This window comes from Vigna unguiculata, chromosome 6, assembly GCF_037176805.1.
Source record: "Vigna unguiculata cultivar grain cowpea cultivar isolate G323 ecotype 2 chromosome 6, ASM3717680v1, whole genome shotgun sequence".
In the NCBI taxonomy this organism is placed as follows: domain Eukaryota; kingdom Viridiplantae; phylum Streptophyta; class Magnoliopsida; order Fabales; family Fabaceae; genus Vigna; species Vigna unguiculata.
Window position 1 is genome coordinate 1,893,789 of NC_140797.1, and position 24,225 is coordinate 1,918,013.

General features: G+C 29.7%; 3 protein-coding genes and 1 pseudogene across 4 annotated transcripts; 3 read left to right on the forward strand and 1 right to left on the reverse strand.

The window, feature by feature from the left end:
- The first annotated feature begins 3,272 nt into the window (after window positions 1-3,272).
- Window positions 3,273-4,569, forward strand: LOC114187454 (uncharacterized). Its single transcript, XM_085674668.1, has 6 exons — window positions 3,273-3,437; window positions 3,569-3,836; window positions 3,934-4,030; window positions 4,117-4,238; window positions 4,323-4,407; window positions 4,551-4,569. Exons 1-6 carry the CDS (start codon window positions 3,273-3,275, stop codon window positions 4,567-4,569), a joined length of 756 nt encoding a protein of 251 aa, XP_085530794.1.
- Window positions 3,576-5,987, forward strand: LOC146885373 (uncharacterized). Its single transcript, XM_085674348.1, has 9 exons — window positions 3,576-3,836; window positions 3,934-4,030; window positions 4,117-4,238; window positions 4,323-4,407; window positions 4,614-4,980; window positions 5,071-5,191; window positions 5,257-5,436; window positions 5,537-5,614; window positions 5,728-5,987. Exons 5-9 carry the CDS (start codon window positions 4,931-4,933, stop codon window positions 5,935-5,937), a joined length of 639 nt encoding a protein of 212 aa, XP_085530474.1. The 5' UTR covers window positions 3,576-3,836; window positions 3,934-4,030; window positions 4,117-4,238; window positions 4,323-4,407; window positions 4,614-4,930; the 3' UTR covers window positions 5,938-5,987.
- A 968-nt stretch (window positions 5,988-6,955) lies between these two features.
- LOC146885374 (uncharacterized) lies at window positions 6,956-14,878 on the forward strand (annotated as a pseudogene).
- Window positions 14,879-20,769: 5,891 nt separating this feature from the next.
- On the reverse strand, window positions 20,770-22,657 carry TIM13 (translocase of the inner mitochondrial membrane 13). 2 transcript variants are annotated; one of them, XR_014995683.1, is made up of 3 exons: window positions 22,363-22,657; window positions 22,026-22,192; window positions 20,770-21,093 (listed from the first exon to the last, which is right to left on the reverse strand). XR_014995683.1 is itself a non-coding variant. In XM_028075288.2 (2 exons), the coding sequence occupies exons 1-2, from the start codon at window positions 22,474-22,476 to the stop codon at window positions 20,947-20,949; spliced, it is 261 nt and encodes an 86-aa protein (XP_027931089.1). In that variant the 5' UTR covers window positions 22,477-22,635; the 3' UTR covers window positions 20,770-20,946. The 2 variants fall into 2 exon arrangements, 1 of the variants encoding a protein (XP_027931089.1); XM_028075288.2 differs by lacking the exon at window positions 22,026-22,192 and having other exon boundaries at window positions 22,363-22,635.
- Window positions 22,658-24,225: the final 1,568 nt, after the last annotated feature.

The window sequence follows — 24,225 nt, forward strand, 5'->3', positions numbered from 1 at the left end:
AGCAACATTTCAATATTTATATTTTTAATTAGTATAATTCATTTTATTTAATATTTCAATAAATATTCCTTTTTATTAATTTCAAATCACCCAGTCTATCAGGTTTCCCCGCATTAATTACTCCACTGCTCGAGGTAATGATGATTGAACTCCTCGATCATCTGCAACACTCTTTCATTATTTCAAATCATTCAGCCGATTAAATTAATTACCATTTCTTTTTCCAAGAGACGTTTAGAAATTTGAAACGTTTTTCTCATTATTTTTTTCACCTCTCACGAGAATGATGATTGCAGTGTCTGTTGCCGTGTCATACTTATCTCATTCTCCAGACTCTTCCACTGTCTGGTATATATTTGTTTCATTAATATTTTTTGCAGGATGAAAGTAATTAACTTATCTTCTCTGCTTGACATTAACACCATTACACTGCGATAACAAGCCATCCTCTTCCACTTCAAGAAGTTCTTATTCATTACAAAAAGGTATGATGTTAAACCCTTTTATCAACTCTACTTCTCTTCATCTCCTATATCTTCTCACTATATTTCTTTCTCGCCAGATTGTATGCATGTTTTTAGAAACAAACTTTTTTATATTCGGTTTTGATCTTCATCTTCGTTTCATTTTTCTAACCAGACGTGTCTATAAGCAGTGGTTTTTATAATATTTTCTGTTCATCTTTCTCGCCATATTGTATGCATGTTTTTATAAGCAGCCTTTTTTATAATCGATTTTGATCTTCATCTTCCTTTCATTTTTCTAAGAAGACCTTTCTATAAGCAGTGGTATTTATAATATTTTTTCTTCATCTTTCTTTGATTTTTTTAAGCAGTCTTTTTTATATTAGGTTCTATTCATTATCTTTCTCTCATTTTTCATCATGTTCAACAATTTGTTCTACACTGTTAGAGTCCGTTTAATTTATATTTCCAAAAAAAAACCTATTTTTCCAATTTTACAGATGACCACTAAGCAATGCATCCTTGGTGAACAATCCATACTTGGCTCAAAATGGAAGGGTGGATTCTTTACTATTTTCATGGAAGACCAGGTTTTTGCGAACTTGCTTATTATAAAAAATTTACCATCAGTGTTCTCCGACATCCTTTACTAATTCTGTTTTTATATTGGTTTTATTATGAAGGATTTTGCGTTCGTCAATCGTTTGTTTGTCATTCAATTAGGCATTGAACTGGGTCCACGTTGGACTATTTATGATAAAAAAGGCCATGTTCACCATGTTACCTTCAACATGAATACCTATGGTCCGCGAATTACTGATGGCTGGGTTGATATAAGAAAGTTTTATCAAATTCAACCACCGAAACTATGTTATTTAAGGCATACCGGGAATTCTGTTTTTGAAATACACTTTTACGATCATTGTTCAGAATCAACTGTCCATAAATTCCTAAGTCATGTTAGAACAAATGCTCCTCTCATAAGGACCAAGTTAATTCATTTTGAGTTCCGGCTTTCTAAGTACAACTGCAAAGCAAGCTTTCTGGTGATTTTTTTTATCTTCTTTTTCCATCATTTATTTTCTTTAACCTTGACACCTACAAAATTAATTTTTGTGGATATTATTTTTTATATTTTTTATTTTCAGGGCTTAAATTCAGACTTACGACAATATTTTGCCAACACTTAGTTCTCACACATTGTTCTTTACGGTCCAAAGGCACGAGTTGAATGCAAGTTGTTGATTAGACCTAGATCAGTCAAGATAGGAAGTGGATGGAAACGTTTTCGTGAAGTTCATGGACTCGAGGAAAAAGATTTAATTCTTTTTGAGGTTGACAGTCAACAAGCAAGAAGCAAGCAATGATGTCAATGTTCTTCTTAATATAAATGATTATTATCATCGGCTATGAACAATCTATAAACAATATTTCTTAACAGATTTATAATCTGTATGTTTTGTATGAAGTTTAGTTGTTTATTATTATATTATATATATGTATATGTTTTAGTCGGTGTATTTTGAACTTCTGCAAAGTTATTTACTCATACCTGCTCCATATCTTCTTCCATATACGTAAATCTGTGGCATTTAATTACTGTCAGACACAAATCATATCATGTCTCTGCTTTTTAATTTTTTTTTTATATATATTTAAATATATAACTTTCCAGAACATTTTTCATACACATCCCTTATAATACTTTTTTAATATTTGATTTCAATGTCTATTGATATGACATATTGCACTGCTTCATTATGTTTCTTTATCTTCCACCTTCCACGACATTTCTTCTGCTGTAAGCATCCATCATTTCATAAAATATTTTATTGTACTATTGATATATATTTCTTTTTATTTTTTCACGTTATTAACTTAAATAATCCAAACGAGTGCCTTCTCCTCGAAGTTTCTAACAAAGTTCCTTCTCTTAGAAGATTGTTTGGCTTCTGCACCATACTTTTATTTGTCTTTTTGTACAGATCCAACACAGTTTCTTCATCCAGAAGACGTTTCACATACATTAACGTATTCTTACAAGCCATTAACGTTTCCCAGTCATCACAGGTATGTACTTCATTTGTTTTATGTACAAATATAGTAGTCTTGCTTTACAGACGAAATGATATGACATTTGCAGTTCTGAAATTTCGTCTAAGACATTATCGTTTGGTATCACTTTTTTCTACATTTCCTCTTTCGTGAATGCATAAGAAACCAGCATGTATGCATGTATATGCAGTTTTTCATTGTTTCCACATTACTGTTTCACTTAATTTCATTTTGCTTACTCCATCACGCCAACCCTTTTTTTATTCACTTTCAAAGTAATCTGCTTCATGCTTTATTTTCATCAGAATGCTTTTCTCTGAATTTTCCTTTACTATGAAACCTTTCAATAAATGAATATCAATACTTTATTTCTTCTGACATCAATAGATGTTATTTGCAGGTTTGACCAATATATATTCCCATGACTTCTGTCAAAACGTTCGTACTCCATGTTTGAAGAGTCCTTATTTGAATATATTCTACTTTTTGCTTTCTTCTAGCATTTCAAAAATTTCCATATCCACGTTTTGATTAATTGTTTAACTTCTTTTACTCTTCTTTGACTAATAAAAAATACATTCTGATAAGTAAGGTATTATTTCAACCTTTTTTTGGTATTTCTTTACTTCAGTTGTATGCATAAAAATTTTGTCTTATTACTTCCTTATTTATCTATGTAAGTATAAATATGTCTCCAATCTAATCCGGTCTTTTTTACTTTTCACTTTTCAATATTGTTCTTGTGAGTTCAACATGTCTCTCTGTGAAGTTCCAAACCAAAGCCAGAGCATAAGCGAAGTAAGCCCCCAGAAGGAAAATTGGAATATTATCGCTAGGGTCATTCATTCATGGTTTGTTCCTGATTTCACTAAACAGAGGTGTCCTTTTTCCATGGAGTTCGTTATTCAAGACAAAGAGGTTATTATTATTGTTATTCTTGAAATTCTTCCATTACACCTACTTTCCTTTACAAATTTTTATGAATTAAATAGTCGTATGCTAAACATATTTATACTTAAATTTATAAATGTTCTTTTTATCTGTTTCAGAGTTCTAAAATACATGCTTCAATTAGACGTACTCTAATTTACAAATTTCAAAATGACATTTCTGAAGGCCATGTTTATGCCATACAAAACTTCAGTGTTGCTCCGAATTCTGGAATATACAGAACAACACACCACCCTTATAAGATAAATTTCCAGTTTGGTACAAAAGTTTCTCTGGTTAATGTTAATTTGGTTCCTGATATTAAACCACAATACACACCTTTGTCTTTATTGACAACCACTGCATTTGATACTGATTATTTGGTTGGTAAGTAAATCTTTTTAGTTCCGTAAGTATTAATTTTTTTATTAATAAACATTTTTTGTTAAAGTATATGATTTAACACATATACAATGCATTTTAGATATTTTGGGATTACTGGTCGGAGTGGGGACTGAAAGAGAATTGCAAGTTGATGGAAAGACAACAAAATTAAATGTCATAGCAATAGAAGCTGATGGGTATTGTATATCTATACTATATTAAATTTCTTTTTATATTTCTTTCCAAATAACTACATGACATTATATTGCACTTTAATTTTTAGGTTTCGAATAGAGTGTACTTTGTTTGGTATTTATGTGGATGAACTGAATGTATTTCTTTCGAGTGGAGAAGTACAAAATACTGCTGTAAGTATAGAATTTGCGAAAGTCAAAACTTTTCAAGGTAAAATTTTCTTAATACTTTTACAAAGTAGTTTGTACTACTTATTCCATGTTACTCTCACATACACTATATTTTTAAATATAGATAAGGTTCAAGTTCAAAATTGTAAGTTCTGCACCCGTATTAAGTACAATGTTAACTTCAAGGAAGCATCTGAACTTAAATCAAGGTAATTTTTATTCGAAATTTATATTTAAAAATATAGTGTATCTGATATTTCAGATATCACATACACTATATTATTCCAACTAACAATTTTTTCTTTACTTTGTAATGCAAATTATCCTTGATTGTGTGAACTTGATATTTCAGATATACATACATTCAATAATATATTTAATTTTTATGAGTATAACTATATTTCCTTTTGCACAGAATGTTTGAGAACAATGAATCTCCCTCTCAAGGATTAACGCAACTTTCTCAGACTTCAAAAAATACTGTCGAAGAGGACTTTTTAACACTTACACCTAGAACCAACATTCAAGGTCTAAAAGATTGTAAAGAGGTTAGAATATATTTTTGTATCATTGTGCAATTTTTCTTAGTCACAATAATACATTCATTAATGTTTTTTATATTGAAAGGTCGCCACTTTCATATTGTTTGGAACAATTAAGCATATCTTGGTTGACGATGACTGGTGGTATACTGCTTGTGTGTGCAACAAAGCTGTTTATCCAGATTCCAAGATGTTCTTTTGTGAGAAGTGTAACAAGCATGTTATAAAAGTCTTTCCAAGGTTAACGAATTGTTTTTTAATATTAATGTCAATTTAAAACAACATGGTAATTACAACTTTGGTTGATGAAATTTATTTATCAATTTTCAGATATAGGATTAAGATCCGAGTTATGGACTCTTCCGATTCAACCACATTTGTCCTCTTTGATAGGGATGCAACTACCCTTTTCAAAAAAACTTGTGCTGATATGTTAGACGCTCATGATAAGGTATACTCTTCAATATGTCCACTTATATATTTAATTACACAATGTTTAATTATTTTTTTTTGTAGATGAATTCTTCTGGAAATTTGCCTAAGCAGTTTGATGAGTTAGTTGATAGAAGTCTGCTTTTTAAAGTGGAAAGTAGGAACGATCAGAATTTCAAACTTGAACAGTCTTTCAGAGTGAAGAAAATATGTGTTGATGATGATATCATTGACAAATTCAATGATTCTTCGTTGAAATCTGTGGTAAGATGTAATTTAATATAATATTTTTTACATTATAATCTCTTTATAATGCAGTCATCTTTTTCTTTTTTATAATCTCATTATTTCTACCTATTTGAAGGATGTTTATGCTGGGAATGGTGAGTTTAGCAGGGAAAAAATGCGTATAGTGAATGAGTCCACCGTTAATATTTCAGAGGTATACAACTTATATTAATGTTTTTAAAATCAATGATTTCTTTAATAATTTTAATAATGTTATCATTTTGGTATGTGGATTTTGTTTTAATAAATTTACTTTTAATACTGTAGGATTTATTAGTCCGATTTACCAAAGAAACAATTGAGTCTGGATCCCAATCACCTGAACTAATCCAAGATAATCCAACCAACGATGATGCTAGCAGTTCACATAAGAGAGAATCTGGAAAGAAGACTGCATCACTTGAATCCATCGAAGAAGACAATGTTCCATTGAAGCTTTTAAAAAGAAATATTAAGAAGGAAAAATCAGCGATTTGAGATCCACTTTTAGTTATTCTATTTCAATACTATTATTTTTATGGCTTTCATTTTGGGGATGTAATATGTCTACGTTATTTGTTGTCTTTAAATTCATCTGAACATCAACTTCTATGTTAAATTTCATCTTTAATTTCATCTGAACCTCAACTTCTATGTTCAATTTCATGATAACAATATTATGCGCTTTTGAGTTAAATTATTTAGAATTTAAATTATTTTATATGCTGGTGCACAAGATATTGTTGACATTTTTCAATTTTTGTCAACAAAGATGACTACCAGCTACATCAAAACTTACTGAAATTGATTTCATTTTGTAGCATCATGTAATGGAAGTCGTAAATAACCTCTTTTTTGTGTAAAAGAATTCTTCTTTAAACTTGTGCCACTAATAAATAACATATCTATATTTTTTCTCATAACATTATTTTTAAATGTCTATTTTTCATAATATTTACTTTTCATAAATAATATAAATATGGCAAAGGAATTATCTGTTGACAGATTTAAAGTTTTGACAACAGAATTGGATGCCATATACATTTTTTATTGTATATTTTTTTTGGCTTATCTTCTGTTAATTACTAACTTTTAAACCTTCTACGATATATTTGACATTTTTTTATACAATAAGTAGGAATGAAATATTATATTTTTACGTATAATATTATACATTACAGAAGTTTATTTTTGGAAATTTGTTATTGGTTTATATTACATATATTATATTATTATATTTGTAGCATAATAGAATAATTTAATATATCTTTAATAACGTTATATATTTTTAATGTTTTATTCTGTTATTATCTTCTTCCAGTTTTCCAATGCAGTAATAATTACATTACTGTTGAAGAATCTATTTGTAATCGTCCCGTCTTTTCATCTGTCATTTGTCTTCTATAAATAAATATTCATCTCCATTCTACCATGAACATTAAACGGCAAGATCAGTTCAAGGATATTCTACATTCTTCAAACTTTTACTGTACTATCTCTCTCAAAGTCCAAGCAAATGGAAAACAACTTCAATGAAGATGATGTTATTAATAGAATGAGTAGGTACCAGTTCTCTATTATTCACCTTCAGGACGAGGTAAGTTCATTGTCAAATTTTTCAGACATATTTTCTTTTACAAGATTTCTTCTACTCTTTCTATTTCGTAGACGGATTTCTTCTTCTCTTTTACAATATCCTGTTTTTAACCTTAACTAATCCAATTTTTTCTTAAACAAATTCTGTGTTTCGAGGTTGTTGGTTTTGTTGATCGTGCATTCGCCATTCTTTATGATGACGATCTTGAGCGTCAATGGACTTTAAGAGATGAAGAAGGCAATAGACATGTGGTTGCTTATAACAAGAATTTACAAAAACCAATGCTAATTGGAGGATGGACTGAATTAAGGCACATATATGATCTTCACGATTTTCACACTATTTATTTTGGATATGTTGGTGATTCTTGCTTCCACATCACTATTTTTCCCAGTAAATGCAAACCTTTGTCTATTGCACGTTTTCTTAAAAGAATTCACGCAGATCAACCCCTTTTCAATGGACCGAAGTTGCATTTCAAAATATTTCTGAATCCAAATCAATGCAATGCTAGCCATCTGGTGAGATTAATTTCATATTTTTTACTAAATGGATTTTTGTATCATATTTTGATTTATATTTCGAAATTATTTTTAAAATTTAATCCATATACTAATTTCATTAATACTTTATGTATTTTTTTAGGATTTGCCAGCTGATTTTGGCAATTATCTTCGTCAAGGAAGTTTTAAATACATTTATCTTTATGGACGGCGTAAAACAGTGAAGTGCAAACTACTGTTGAGAAATCATCCTAAGAAGTCTAGCAAAATTAGAAGTGGCTGGAAGGAATTTTGTACTGCTCATGGATTTCATCAAACTATTGACTTGGTGTTTGAAGTGGACCACATGAAAAGCAATCAGAATGTCAAAGTGCTAACATATTGTAATTTTTAATTTACAGTTACAATAAATAGTTTTGTTTTTATTTTTGCCACTTATGTAGTTTTCAACCTACAAGTTCTTTTATTTTCAGCAATGCATATGTATAGTTCTACCTTCTTATCAATGAAATCCCTTTGAAGCTTCTCTGAATTACTCTGAAAGATGAAAATTCATACATGTTATGGTATCATATTCAGAAATAAAATTATTTTGTTCTATAATTGAAATGAAATATATATGATGAAATTGAAACATATATAGTTGGACGAATAATGAAAAGTTATCATGTCTATAATCATATGTATGGATGTATGTTGCTTTAGTATGTGCATACACTCACTGTAAGTTATCATTTTTATACATAATGAGGTTAAGATTGTACATAATTCCTTTGAAAAAGTTCTCTTTGTTTTACTATATATAGTACTGCATAAAAAAAATGTCTGATTGTACCTACATAAAAAGGAAATGTTTTCTTATTTGCAAGAACAAATCAACTCTGAAATAGTGCTATATATATGAATGATTCTGATATAGTAACACTCAGTACTGCATGCTCTTTCTATTTTTTATGTTTGTCTTCTATTTTTATCTTTTTCTCTTCTGAAAAAACTGCTTCGTACTATAATTACATATATTTCTGTTTCCACAATTGTGATTAGAGGTACAAGCTACACAAAAAAGTTTAACAAAGACATTCACCAATATAGGAATAAAACAGTAAACACTTTTTCATCCATTGAGTCAACTTACCTTTATTTTTGCTTCTTCCATTGTAACCTTTGAAACTATTCCATAACATTTCTGTACTGTAATGGAGCATAACGACTGTAAAAATGCAAGGCTGAGAAGGAAACTGCTGCTACAACAGAGGTTCAATGCAAAAAATCATAAACATTCATGTAAGTCATTAACATCTTACTTAATCCATTTATGTTTTCTAATTCTTCATCAATCATTTATTTATAAATGATGCACTTGTATGTTTCTATGTTTTTTTATGTTGTAGATGACAAAGAAGAGAATGCAAGAAAGAAAACTAAATTTGCAAACCATACGTCTCAAAGTAAATAAATCTCAGTATGTTTTGGATTTTAAATTCACAACACAGATGCATACTCAATCATCTTTGTTGTTTTACTCACAGATAAACCAACTGTATCACAAACATCATTTCACCAAAATATAGACAGGAATCCATTACAACAGTTGGATATTAGTAAGTTCTTTTCTTTCTAATCTATATCTTTAAAGAATGTTGTTAAATGAATCAATGAAGTCTTTTTTTTTTATTTCTTTAATAACAATGCTTCTACAATAATCCTTTTCCAGATGTTGACAACAACAACAACAACCTTCACAATATGAATTCATTATTTCACAGACAAATTGGTCAGTTGTGAAGTTCTTCCAATACTTAATTTTAACATTGTTTATGAATAATATTAATTTCGTACCACTTTAAACTAACCTTCGTTTCAATGCAGAAACTGTCAACAAATTCTCAAGTTTTTCAAGTACTTTAGTTGAACAACAAATCACTTCACAATCTGCAACTTCTACTTTAACTTACCATAGTCCTTTCGGTATATTTGTACATTATTCTTAATTTCTTATATACATGTTGAGATGACAAATTTAGATTTTATATCAATGTTTTTGAATGACTGCAGCTTTTAACAATAACAGTCAGAGAAATTATGGACAAAATAAGAACAATTCCAGTGCAGGTAATTACATTTGGATTCATACTCACAATGCCAATGCAGGTAGGACAATTGTTTTTCGTTGTTTTTCATAGGTGGGAGATCAGATGTTGTAACTGGGTCGCATTCTGTTTCTAAGAATAAAGTAGTGAAATATCCTTTTCAAGTCATACAATCACTTCAAAACAGATTCAATCTTGATGATGAAACAACAAGAGAACATAATTATTCAGACACAACAAACGATGATTCAGCAACAATAACAGATGATGGTAATTCTGATATTAAACTTATTGATGTTAATATAAATTCCTTTTAAATCATTAATTAGTTTTCATCTTACTAATATTGAAGAACATCATACAAGTACTACAACTACAAACGAATTGTATTGCAAAGGAGAGTTACAAGGTACATAATGTCCAACACAATTGTATATAACTGCAGATTAAAATATTCGCAGCTTCATTCTAATGTTTTATATTGATTTTCAGAATTGCTCAATATTGGAGAACCTTGCTTGGAATGCCAATACTGTAAAGCTCAACTTTGGTATGAAGAAAGAGCAGAAAAATGTAACACATGAAAGGGAGTTGAATTCTCATTGTGTTGTCAAAAGGGAAAAGTACAAATTCCACTATTAAAAAGACCACCTAATCTTCTTGAAGGTTTGTTAAATGGTGAAGATCAGAGAAGCAAATCATTTTTACAAAACATAAGAGTATACAATAGCATGTTTTCATTTACTTCAATTAGTGGTAAGATTGATAATTCAATGAACAATGGTTCTGCTCCTCCACAATTTATTCTGAATGGACAAAACTATCACCGTATTGGCAGTTTATTGCCAGAGCATGGATCAAAGCCAAAGTTTGCACAACTCTACATATATGATACCGAAAATGAAATGACTAACAGAGTCAAGCATTTCAGGTCAGTCAATATATTAAATAATTTCATTATATGAAATATTTAAATAAATGTGTTGACATGCTTTCTCTTTATTATTTTTTAGTTCAAACACAAAGGAATCTGTTATAGATGAATCATTGGTTGCTGATTTGATTCAAATATTTGACAATCACAATGTTCTTACGAAAACTTTTAGAAGAGTAAGAGATTTGTCACTGGAACATATGGAATCAGATTTCACGCTAAGACTATTTAGAGGCAGAAACAAAGACCCTAGAGTCTACAATACACCTTCATGTGATGAAATAGCTGCACTTATAGTTGGTGATTTTGGCAATATGGATGTAGGCAGAGATATAGTGGTCAAAAAATGTTCTAGTGAATTAACCAGACTGCACGAAACTCACACAGCTTTCATTCCACTACAATATCCTCTCATGTTTCCATATGGAGAAGATGGTTATCAAGAGGATATACCAATAAGAGAATGTCATTCAAAAACAAAATCCAGGGTAAGAGTTAGAATTTCTTTGCGAGAATTTATTGCCTTTAGAATACAACAAAGAGCTGTAGAAGCAGGAAATATTGTGAATGCATGCAGATTGTTCCAACAGTTTCTGGTGGATTGCTATACAATGGTTGAAGCGCAAAGGTTGTCATTCATCAGAGCGAATCAGAAGTTAATTCGCTGTGATATTCTTAATGGATTACAAGAAGCTGTTAATAGAGGAGAGACAGATCCTTCTTTAATTGGAAGACGTATTGTCTTGCCTGCTTCTTTCACTGGTGGTACCAGATACATGTTCAACAATTGTCAAGATGCTATGGCAATTTGTAAAAAATTTGGATATCCTTATTTGTTCATTACTATAACATGCAATGTCAATTGGAGTGAAATAAAAGAATTTGTCTTAGCAAAAGGCTTATCAGCTTCGGATAGACCTGATATTGTATGTAGAGTGTTCAAAATGAAGCTGGATGAAATGATGACAGATTTTAAGAAAAAGGACTTCTTTGGAAAAAGCACTGCAGGTATGTTATATATGAAGTTATATACATTATATAATTTTATCTTAAATTAAATTCTCACAACTATATTTACTTTTTATTTATATATGCAGGAATGTACACAGTAGAATTCCAAAAAAGAGGTCTACCTCATGCACATATACTTTTATGGTTGGATGGAGAAAGCAAGTTGAAGAATTCAACTGATATTGATAAAGTAATATCAGCTGAATTGCCAAATTCTGATTTGTACCCCAAATTGGAAAAAGTTGTCCCAAGTTACATGATTCATGGACCATGCGGACATGCAAGACATAATTCACCTTGCATGAAGGAAGGAAGATGTTCTAAATTTTATCCAAAAAAATTCACATCTTCGACTTCAATTGATGAAGACGGATATCCATGCTATAGAAGACTTGATAATGGTAGATTTGTTGAGAAGAATGGAATTAAGCTGGACAATAGAAGTGTTGTTCCCTACAATCCACCACTTCTAATGAGGTATCAAGCACACGTCAATACAGAGTATTGCAACAAGACCAATTCAATCAAATATTTGTTCAAATATGTGAACAAAGGTCCGGACAGAGCTACTCTTAAAATAAGCAACAACTCTGCACAGTCTGAAAAATCAACCATTATTGATGAGATCAAAAGCTATTACGACTGTAGGTATCTATCACCATGTGAAGCTGCTTGGAGAATATTTGCTTTTGACATCCATCACAGATGGCCTCCTGTTCAGAGATTGACCTTTCATCTTCCTGGCCAACAATCAGCTTTATTTAAAGATGATGATGATATTAATGTGGTCTTCAACAGATACGAAAATGCTAACACAATGTTTCTAGCTTGGTTTGAGGCTAACAAAGTTTATGAGGAAGGAAAACAATTGACTTATTCAGAATTTCCAAGCAAATTTGTGTGGTTTGCAAAAGAAAAAGAATGGAAACCAAGGAAGAAAGGCTACAACATTGGTAGACTTACTTATATTCCTCCTGGGTCTGGAGAACTTTATTATTTGAGGATATTACTGACCATTCAAAAAGGTTGTATTGATTATGAAAGCATTAAGACAATTGATGGAAAGTATTATGAAACATACCAAGAAGCTTGCTATGTTTTGGGATTGTTGGCTGACGACAAAGAATATATTGATGCAATCAAAGAAGCAAGTGAATTTGCTTGTGGGTATCAACTTAGAAGATTATTTGTTACTTTGTTGTCCATGAATACAATTTCTAAACCAGATATAGTTTGGAATTTTACTTGGAGTATCTTATGTGATGGAATTTTGTACCAAAAAAGGAAGGAGATGAACTTACCAGGTACTTCATATTTTTTCTTTTAATTTCGTATACATATATATTTTAATTGTATTATTTACTTATTGCAGGTCTTCTCAATCTATAAACAATATTACTTTACAGATTGATAATCTGTATTTTTTGTTGTTTACTTATTTACAGATCTTCTCAAGTTTAGTTGTTTATTATTATATTATATATATGTATATGATTATTATATATCTGTATTTGCAGGTCTTCAAATGGAGACTGCTGAATTACAAAAACTATGTCTGCTGGAAATAGAGGAAATGCTAATGTCAAATGGTAGAAGTTTGAAAGATTATCCTTCATTACCTCAACTTGATCTTTCAGATGTACATACATTCAATAATAGATTTATTGTTGATGAGTTGCAATATAATAAACAAGACATGGCGAAAGAACATGACAGTTTGTTTAAAGCACTGAATGATGAACAAATTGATGTATATCAAGATATCATGACAGCAGTTCTTTCAAAGAAGGGAGGATTCTTTTTCTTATATGGCTATGGTGGTACAGGTAAGACTTTTATGTGGAAGACATTGTCGGCTGGTCTAAGAAGCAAAGGCATGATTGTTTTGAACGTAGCATCAAGTGGAATTGCTTCTTTATTACTTCCTGGTGGAAAAACAGCACACTCTACCTTTTGCATCCCACTATTAATTAATGAAGAATCAACTTGCAACATAGCACAAGGTAGTCTTAGGGCAAAACTTCTTATGGCTACCAGTTTGATTATCTGGGATGAAGCACCAATGATGAATAGAATGTGTTTTGAGGCATTTGATAGAACACTAAGAGATATTATGCGAAATGTTGATGATGCCAATAAAGACAAACCATTTGGTGGCAAAGCAGTTGTGTTAGGAGGTGACTTTAGACAAATTCTACCAGTTATCAAAAAAGGATCTAGGTTTGATATCATAAAATCATCAATCAACTATTCAGAGTTATGGAATTGTTGTAAAGTGCTAAAGTTATCCAAGAACATGAGATTAAGTACTACATCAAATACTGAAACAGCCAATGATATTCAAGAATTTGCTGATTGGATTTTGAAGATTGGAGACGCAAAAATGGATCTAAATGAGAATGGTGAGTGCATGGTTGAAATTCCCGAACAGATCCTGATTAGAAACACAGATTTACCTTTATTGTCATTGGTTGAATTTGTGTATCCTCAATTTGTGGTTAACATGTTGAATCCTAATTATTTTGATGATGGAGCAATTTTGTGCCCAACAAATGATTCTGTAGAGCAAGTAAATGATTTCATGTTGTCCTTAATTGGTGGTGATGAGGTGACTTATTTAAGTTCAGATACACCTTGCCAATCTGATGAACAAGATGAAGTGCAATCTAAATGGTTTACATCTGAATTTTTAAATGATATCAAATGTTCAGGGATACCAAATCATAAACTGCAGTTGAAAACAGGTGTTCCAATTATGCTCTTGAGAAACATTGATCAAGCAAAAGGTTTATGCAATGGCACAAGATTGCAAGTCAAACATTTAGGCAAGAATGTAATATGTGCAACTGTAATTACTGGAAAAAACATTGGTGACAGCATTTTTATACCAAGAATGGATTTAGTGCCATCTGATTCAGGGTTGCCTTTCAAATTTCAAAGAAGACAATTTCCGATATCTTTATGCTTTGCAATGACGATTAACAAAAGTCAAGGACAAACACTTTCTAGAGTCGGCCTTTATCTTCCACAACCTGTATTCACACATGGCCAACTATATGTTGCTATTTCTAGAGTCAAAACCAAAAGAGGATTGAAAATACTTATATTGGATGAAGATGGAAAGGTAACAAACACAACTAAAAACGTTGTGTACAAAGAAATTTTTGAAACTCTTTGAAAAGAAATCAATTATAGGTATGTCATTTCGAATTTTATTTTTCATTTCAAAACTGTTATAAATATATATCAATTGATTTATGTTATTTTCTGCCATGTAGGAAAATCATTGTACTGAAAAAGTTGAACAAAGAAGTCATTGTGTACAAAAGGAAATTATGTACAAAAGGAATTTATGAACTTCAATACCAAAGGATACATTCTAGGTATGTAATTTATTCTTTTTTAATTCTTATATTAACAAAGTAGTGTATTAGTCATATTTTTGTTGTTGGTGCTTGACGACAATATTCAATGAAATCAAATCTTAACTTGACATACAACTTTAATTACATTCTAAATTGATCTATTCCATTGATACACGTCAACATCTTTTTAAAACATTAGATTATCATCATATAGATTATTAAATATCCAAAAACCCATTGCTATTACCACAATTATTACATATAAAAAAAACCTGTGCGTTGCACGGGTAGAAGGACTAGTATAGTACAAATATCAAAAGATAATAACTATCAAAAAATTTTAAATATGACAAGATCTTCTTAAATCTTTTTAGATCTCCACAACAAACAAATATATCTTGAGGATATTGGATTATTTAGAAGCTAAATGGATGATATTACAAATTGCAAATTTGGAAAATTAATGCAAATATTAGTTGGCGATAATTTCTTAGATATCTTTAAATAATTAATTTAATTAATTATATTAGAAATATTTAACCAACTATATTTGTCAAATAATTTTAAAACTAGTTATATCTCTTGTACCACACCTATTCGGCCTAGCCGAATAAATAACAATTACCATACACATGCTAGGGTACCCGGACTAAACCGCTAAGAAGCGACATTAATCAAACAAACCAAAACAATAATAGCGGCCTAAGCCGCTAAAGGGTAACCGGCCTAGGCCTATAACTCCACGAAACTAACCAAGGACTTGGCAAAAATAGAACGTTTCAATAAGATTCACCAAGCCCACAATAATCGAACTAAGGGCCTAGGCTAGGGCCTAGGCCCACCTACAGCCCAAACAAGGGCCCAGCCCATGGCGTGGCCAGACATAATTAATAATCTATAAATATGCATGGACCCCATGAATTAAAGGTACGCATTCATTACTTCCCTAATCACCAGATTTGACTTTCTAAGAGATTTCGCTGACTTGAACTTCGGAGTCCCTTCTGCAGGTAACCCCTCCCAGGTCCAAACTGATCACTCTGAGATACCCATAAGCGATATATATCAACCGGGAAGAAGCCTACTGAGGAGATGGCGGACCAAGGTAAGGTAATACTTGTGTCTGACATATCTTGTTTGTTCTCTGCAAGAACATCTTTCAAAATATGTTTAGATATTCATAATCACTATAAAGATAAATTATATTTATCTTTACCTTTATTTTAAAAGATATTTAAGAGATTTCAACAATAAAAAAACCTGGTCCAAGTCCTATATAAAGAGACCAAGGGGAAACAGAAAAGGGAAGCTCGAAACTTCAGAGTTTAGGAACCCCTATGGGGCCTAATTTCCTTCTCACTTTCCACCCTCTCTTCTTTTATTTTTAAAATATTTTGATTCCATGAAGTGCTAAGCTTCGAGGGTTAGTTCCACGGTAATTTCATTTTGGAGTATGAGGTTAGAATGAAATAATTTATTTTTTGTTCTTTTTATTATTGTTGTGTTTTTCATTCATCTATGTCTTTTATCTTTAAATCACGTAAAAAAACTGATGATTTTGCATGCTAGCTAATTAGCAAAGTGTTTATATATATATATATATATATATATATATATATATATATATATATATATATATATATATATATATATATATATGCATGTTAATCGTATGAGTTTAATGGTTTTTAAATTTAATTGAGACTTTACTTTGATTTTGTTTAGAAACTTTCATGTGATTAAATAAGTTTTTACCAATAATTGAGACTTTACTTTGGTTAAAGGTATTTACTCTAACTAAAATTAGTCAAGACTTTACTTTGATTGAGGTTTTACATTGATTAATTTGCAAATCTACAATCATAATTAATTGAGCAATAATCTTTAGATAATCGATAATGAATCTATTTTAAAAACATGAGTGGAATAAATCTATTTTCTTTATAATTGTTTTTATATCCTTTTATCATTTTCCAATATTATTTTATTTGATTAACCCCTTTTGTATAGTTTTTATAAGGTTAAAATACCTTTTTGGTCCCAATTTTCGTCAAGTTTTGTCAAATTAGTCCTAATTGTTTTTGTGTTTAAATAGGTGTCAATTTTTGTCAATTTTGTTCAATTTGGTCTTTTTTTGCTAAAACCATTTAAATCATTAACAGTAATGAACAGTGATTACCACGTGTGACGTGATTTTTTTGGTTTTTTTTTTTTTAATTTTTAAATTTTTTTTAAAATGTTCATGTGTCAATCCAACAACGTGCCACATGTGTCGCGATCAAAATCGCGACGGGATGACAAACCAAAAATAAAATTTGAAAAAACTGAATTTAGAGTTGCCACCATAGTTTATTTTGGAAAACTACGGAAAACCAAAAAGATAAGACAAGGTCTGCAAAAAATGAGATTTTGGGTCCGGAAGTCGGTTACGCGTGGGGAAGGTATTAGCACCCCCACAACACCCGTCCTAAGACAGTACCTTTAACTAAACGTGCAAAAGGATGTAGTTTTTAAAAATATTTATTTTCCCCAAAAATAATAATAAATGAATTTACTAAATAAACAAAAATAATTTATTTTGGTCTTTTGGGCCCGACCAGGATTAATCCTCACTCCTACGTATCTCCATTCACGATGGAGAATCAGAGTTACGTAGTTCTTTATATTTTTTAAATTTTAGGAAAAGAAATTTGAAAAATTGGTGTCATGTGACACGAACGACCGGACAAATACTAAAAGAAATGAAGAAAACTATTTTTTATGATTTTTAAAATAAAATATTTATGAACAATAGAAAATAATATCCCTTAAGCAAAAGGAAGAAGTTATGTGTAAAACAAAAACGCGTTCAATATTAAAATAATATTATAAGAAAAAGGGAATGAATAAATAAAAAAAGATAATGACAGTGACATACCTTCTACACTTTCAATTCCTCTTCTCTTGTATCAATCTCACCCTCTCATTTTGTATATTATAACTACCTTTTCTTTCCTTTTTATTCTTGCCTCCTTTTCTATTTTTTTTTTCAAGAGAGAAAATAAAAGAGGTGTGTATGTATGGGTGGTAATGAGAAGGAGAGAGCAAGAGTAAAGAATATTTTCTTTCCTTTTTTCCATGACAGACTGCGTATTTATATTCACACATTGCAATATCAATGCAATCTTACCCTTAATTGTAATGAACAATTTAAGAAAGAGATTGGTCATGATAGCAGTACATTATGAGAATCAGATCGTATCAACTCAGAGCACATTATCAATCATCATTAATAATATTGATTCTAATCATTATAAGAGATATTGCTTCTACTTATTCAAATCATATCACTATTTTCTCTATCAATTATAAGAGATATTGCTTCTACTTATTAGAATCATATCACTATTTTCTCTATTAGGACAGGAGACAAAGGTAGATGATATGATATGTTGAGTTATTGGGTTCATGAGAAGGGGTGTGATAATTAAAAACAAACTGGACTTTTTCTTCTTCTTTTTTCTTTTTTTTTTCCTCTCATTTTTTTCTTTTTTTACTAAAATTAAAGTTTGAAAATCTTTGAAAAAAAAATTATTTCACCTTTTTTTATTTACCATTAACTAAAAAACATTTCATTTTTTTTTTTGAAAATAAATTTCTTCATCCGGACGAAATTGGATGTTGACAATATGTCAAAATTAATGTTTTATATTCAATTTGGTTCTTATATTATTTATTTTTGTTCAATTTACTCTTAATTTTTTTAAAAATGAAGCAACTTTGTCCCTTTTCAAATTGAGACCAAATATACTTTTTAATAAAAATGTGAATTTTTATTAAATATTTTTGTTTAGGATACAATTAGTTGAAAATTATAACAAAAATTTTAAAGATAAAGATGAATTTTAAAATTTTATATAGAGCTGTCAAAACGGGTAACCCGGCCCGACCCGACTCACCACGGGTTGATGATTTAGTGAGTCAACCCAACCCGGCTCACGTTTTAGCAAGTCAAAAAAATTTGAACCTAACCCGACCCACCACGGGTTGACAGGTTAGCGGGTTAAACGGGTTGGCTCACAGGTTCACTTAATTAAAAAAATATTTTATTTTTTTTTATTTTTTTCAGTCAAAACTAAATTGTAATTCTAATTAAAATCTAAATAAACTTTAATACAATCCAAATACAAACCAAAATAAAATAATACAAATTATTTATGTTGGATAAAAAAACAACCTAACATGACCCAAATGTAAAGCCCAACTTAATAAAAATAAATAAAAATATTTGTGTGACCCTTTTATCTGCGAGTTGGCTCACCAACCTGGCTCACCACGAGTTCTAAATGAGTTGGGTCAAAAATCAACCTGTATTGAAATTTGTAAAAAAATTTCAACCCAACCCGAACCCGTGGTGAGCCAAGTTGGCTCGCGGGTTCCAACCCATTTTGACAACTCTAATTTTATATCAATGATATTAGTTTTCATCCTTAAAATTTTCATTTTAATTTTAAACTAATTGTAACAAAAACATGATTATAAATTTTTTATAAAAATGTGAATTTTAAAATAAAACATCATTATAACTTTTATATAAAAAAATTAAACTTGGTCTCAATTTCGAGAGAGACAAAATTATTCAATTTTAAACAAAATTGATACTAAATTGAATAAAAATAAAAAAAAATGTAAGGAATAAATTGAATATAAAACATTGACTCTGACACGCTGCTGAGTTGACACGTAGACATTTAAAAAAATTACAAAGTACAAAAAAATGTATATATATAATAAAAAAACACGAAGTGACATATGACAATCATTGTTCATTATCATCAATGATTGAAACGGTATTAGTAAAAAGGGACCAAATTGAACAGAATTGACAAAAATTGGGACCTATTTGAACACAAAAACAAAATTATGACTCGTTTGACAAAACTTGACGAAAATTGGGACCAAGAAGATATTTTAACCTTTTTATAATAAATAATTTGTCAAGAATAAATTTCGCGTTCATTGGAAGACGACTTAAGGTTAATTTTACCCTTTCTTTCTTAATAGTATTAATTTGATCGCATCAAAAAAATCTTAGTCCAGGCAGGCCAACTAAAAGTATAAAGTATACCTACAAAATATGCATGCTGGTCTAAATATTATTTAAAATAAAAAATAGTCAAAATAAATATAAAGTATACCTACAAAATGTTGTTATATAAATTTATAGATGAATAATTTGTTAAATATATAGTTTATACATCATAATAGATTGAAAGACTATATATATTATTCACACGTCTCCAACGACTAAATCATTTCAAAATATTGAAAACGAACGAACACTTACGCCCAAAGTGACCTTTGCGCATGTCTAAATTAAATTATTTGCTCTTGTGGACTAAATTACATACATATTTATTTATTAATTCATTTTATTCAATTCAATTTCACTTTTAATAGAAAATTTAATGAACTTCCTTAATTTTAAAAAATTACTAACGGCCATTTATGTCTAAGAGGGCTAAAAAAGTTAGATTCATAGCCCGTGGGAGTTTTCAAGTTCAGATAGTAACTAGCTTTAACCACCACTATATTTATAATTGAATTTTAAGGGTAAGAAATAAAAGAAATACCATTAAACAATCCAACAAATCATCACCCAATCTACGAGAATCATACATCAATTATCAACCACAACTTTATAAGCCCGCCCTCTATTTGCGAAGTGGAACCAAGAGACAAAATCTCTGATTTTCTCCACAATGACATGTTTTAACTATTTTAAAACTTATTTTAGATACCGGACAGCTTCATGCGATGTCTTTGATGAAGGTAGAAGTAATATACACAATTATTAAGAAAACAGATTTGAAAATAAGCCTGAACTTCACGAGTCATACATGCTTTAGTTGTATAATATATTAAAATGCATGATTGTCGACAAAAAAAGAAAAGAACCTGAAGACACGTAATCTCCAACGCCTATAAATTGGTAATCAAAATGTTGAGAGCAATTATACTGAGAAATTCATTGCGAAGTAAATAACGCTTTGCTAATTATGCCGGTGGCTTCAATATATCGATCTACGCACCTAGAGATGCAACTGCTTTCACTTCCACCAAGACTTGAACCTGGTTTCGTGATACACTTCTCAAAACACTTTCTTCCCACTGTCTGCAAAATAAATGTCAATCTGGAAGATGAGTACAACTGGAAATTAAGACACTGAACAAAAGAGTACTAATTAAGCAGTGTTTGTTAGCTACTAAACTAATGTCACAGAAATTGCAGAACAGTACACATTCTTTATTAACATACTGGGACTCACATAAGCCTTTTAATAACTAGGGTGAAAAGATTAAGCAACAACGTTTACCAACCCCTAAATTACTCGTGGAGATGTCCCTAATATTCGGGGCTTTATTAATAGTAAATAACAAACTGAATTGACTAATAAGTGTTAGGAATTAAAATGAGTTCAAGTCCCACATTTGAAACCTTATCCTAACCCTGTTAACAATAAATGGCAATCCCCTACCATTTCCAATCTAGAATATATTTCCAAGAATTTTCAATTGGCAGAGGCAAACCATGAACAGAACAAATCAATTGCACGAATAATTTAAGGCATCAATTCTCCGGTGTTGAGAAAAAAAAAATAGAAAGAAAAACGACTCATGAACAAGAAACACATATATCACTAAATTCAATTGCATCTTTCTACGAAATGAGAAAATCATAATCGACCTGCATTAACTGAAATTTCACAATTAATTGCCTCTTATTGACCTACATAATTGAATTTTACCCAATTTGCTTCTTACATGTTTCTTTTGTCGTTGTTCCTGTATGGTAGGTTGAAAGATATATAAAGATCGAACTTTTGACATTAGCCAAATTGAACTGATAAAAACTATAATTTGGATTTTTATTAAAGTGGTTACTTTCTTTATAATAGGAGCTGGCGTTAGTACTAAAAGTAAGTATAGAACTCGAGAAAGAAACATTTTTTACATGAGAAAAGACTGCATAACAAACAGAAACGCATGCTAGAACACAAATTATAAAAGAAAAAAGAAGAATACTAAGAGATCCAGAGTCTGTGCCTTTCATAGCATAATCCACGTATACACTCCTGAATTCTTATGTCAATCTTCTAGTCCCCACATCGGACCAATTCTCTCAACCATATGCACATGTTGTTTATTCTTTCCTGGCACTGATTTTTTTTCTCCTTTCTCGCAACGTCCTTCCTACTCTCCTCACACTCGAACTGCTTTCATTGAAAACGAATCTGACTATTAGCTTATGAGTCAGATTCTTACGAGTTCTGTCCGAGAGTGCCTTCCGCTATATTAACAAAGCCAACCCCATGAACAGAATGGGGGGCCGAGAATCGTGCAATGAAATGCATATAAGCAGGTAAAAGGGGAATGTAGATACCTCAAGAAATTGTTGAGCATACTCCAAGGCGAGTTGATTCTTCAATTGTTTTCTGATATCCTGCGCAGATAACTGCTGCGACGACCCAGTCGATGGATTTGAGAACGAATCCATTGCTTTCCACTCAGTTGTATGCTTATCAGTAAGTTATGATTACACTATGTCTGCCGCCAAACAGAGTTAACATGTATGTCTCAAGCCAAACAATTATTAAATAACCCCTCAGCTATGTTCTTCCCCTAAAACCCTAATTCAGTACTTCTTTTGGAATTGGACCATCCACGATAGTCCAGCCCAGTCCAAGTTATATCTTAGATTTGTTATTCACACTCTTCTTAGTTGTTAATCTTAATGTTTTAATAGGACAGTTTATTTAGTTTTGATAATTTGAAATGTTTAATGGTAAAATATAATGTTTAGATAAATAATTTTATAAAGAATTAAAATATTATAATTTTATTCAAGTAGTTGGATTTATTGTGATTAGAGAATTTTCAACTTTTCTTGAAACGTAAAAATTTAGAATTTTTCATATTTTTAAATTTATATTTTATTCTTTCTTAGTTCGATTTTTGTTTTGGACATCATGGACTTAATTAAGATCGAGATACCGTCGAGAGGATTACTTTTCAGTTGATGTCGACTGGTTTTTTTTATTGAGTTAATAGTTGTTAAATTCTTTTTAGACCGTTATTTTTTTCAATATTAGTTAAATTTTCTTTTATGTCAATATTGAAAAGTATTTTTTTCGTAGATGTATATTATTTTTTTCTTAATTGATATTTATCATGATTATTCTTTTATCGATCTACAATAACTTTTTTTTAGGTTTAAATATACATTTGGTCTCTATTTTTTTTTTATTTTATTCAATTTGGTCCTTATTTTCGTTTTATGTTCAATTAGGTCCTCATTTTCGTCAAATTGTGGTCAATTTGGTTCTTTTCACTAACGGTGTTTAAATAGTTAACGTTTTTGAACAGTACATGCCACGTGTCAGCTCCTGGTTTTTTTTAATTTTTTTAAATTTTTTTAAATTTTTTTTTAAATTTTTTTTGAAATTTTTTTGAAACTTTTTTTTTTTGAAATCAAGTCACAATTGTGCCACGTGTCAATACTAGTGTCATGTGTCAGTTTGTAGTTGTATCATTTACTTTTGTTCAATTTAGTCCCGATATTCGTTATTTTTGTTCAATTTAGTCCCTATATTCGTTATTTTTGTTTAATTTAGTCCCAAAATTTATTAAAATAAAACCATTTAATTTTTAAAATTGACATTATTATTAGTTATTTTTTAAATTTAATTATAAATTATAATATTTAATTATTAATTGAATATAATTCTTAGATTCAATTGTTAAATAGAATATAATTATTTAAATATTATTAAAATATAATTATTAAAATTTTAAAAATATATACTAACATTTGTAAAATTCACATTTAAATTTAAAATATTTAATATTTTTATTGCATTTTAGATATTAAAATCTAAAATATTTTATATGTAAATGTTATTTTTACAAATATTAGTTTATTTTTCTAAAATATTTTGAATATTTAAAATATTTGTATATATCAATTTTAAAAATATTTTAGAATACAAATATTAGAAAAAAAATAATTATATTCTTATAATATTTTAAATAATTATATTCTATTTAGCAGTTAAATATAAGAATTTATATAATTTATAATTAAATTTCAAAGATAATAAATTCAAATGTCAATTTTATAAAAGATATTAATATAATTTGTATAAAAGATATTAAATTTAGTGTCAATTTCAAAGGGACAAAATTGATTTATTTGAACAAAAATTGGGACTAAATTGAACAAAAATAACGAATATAGGGACTAAAT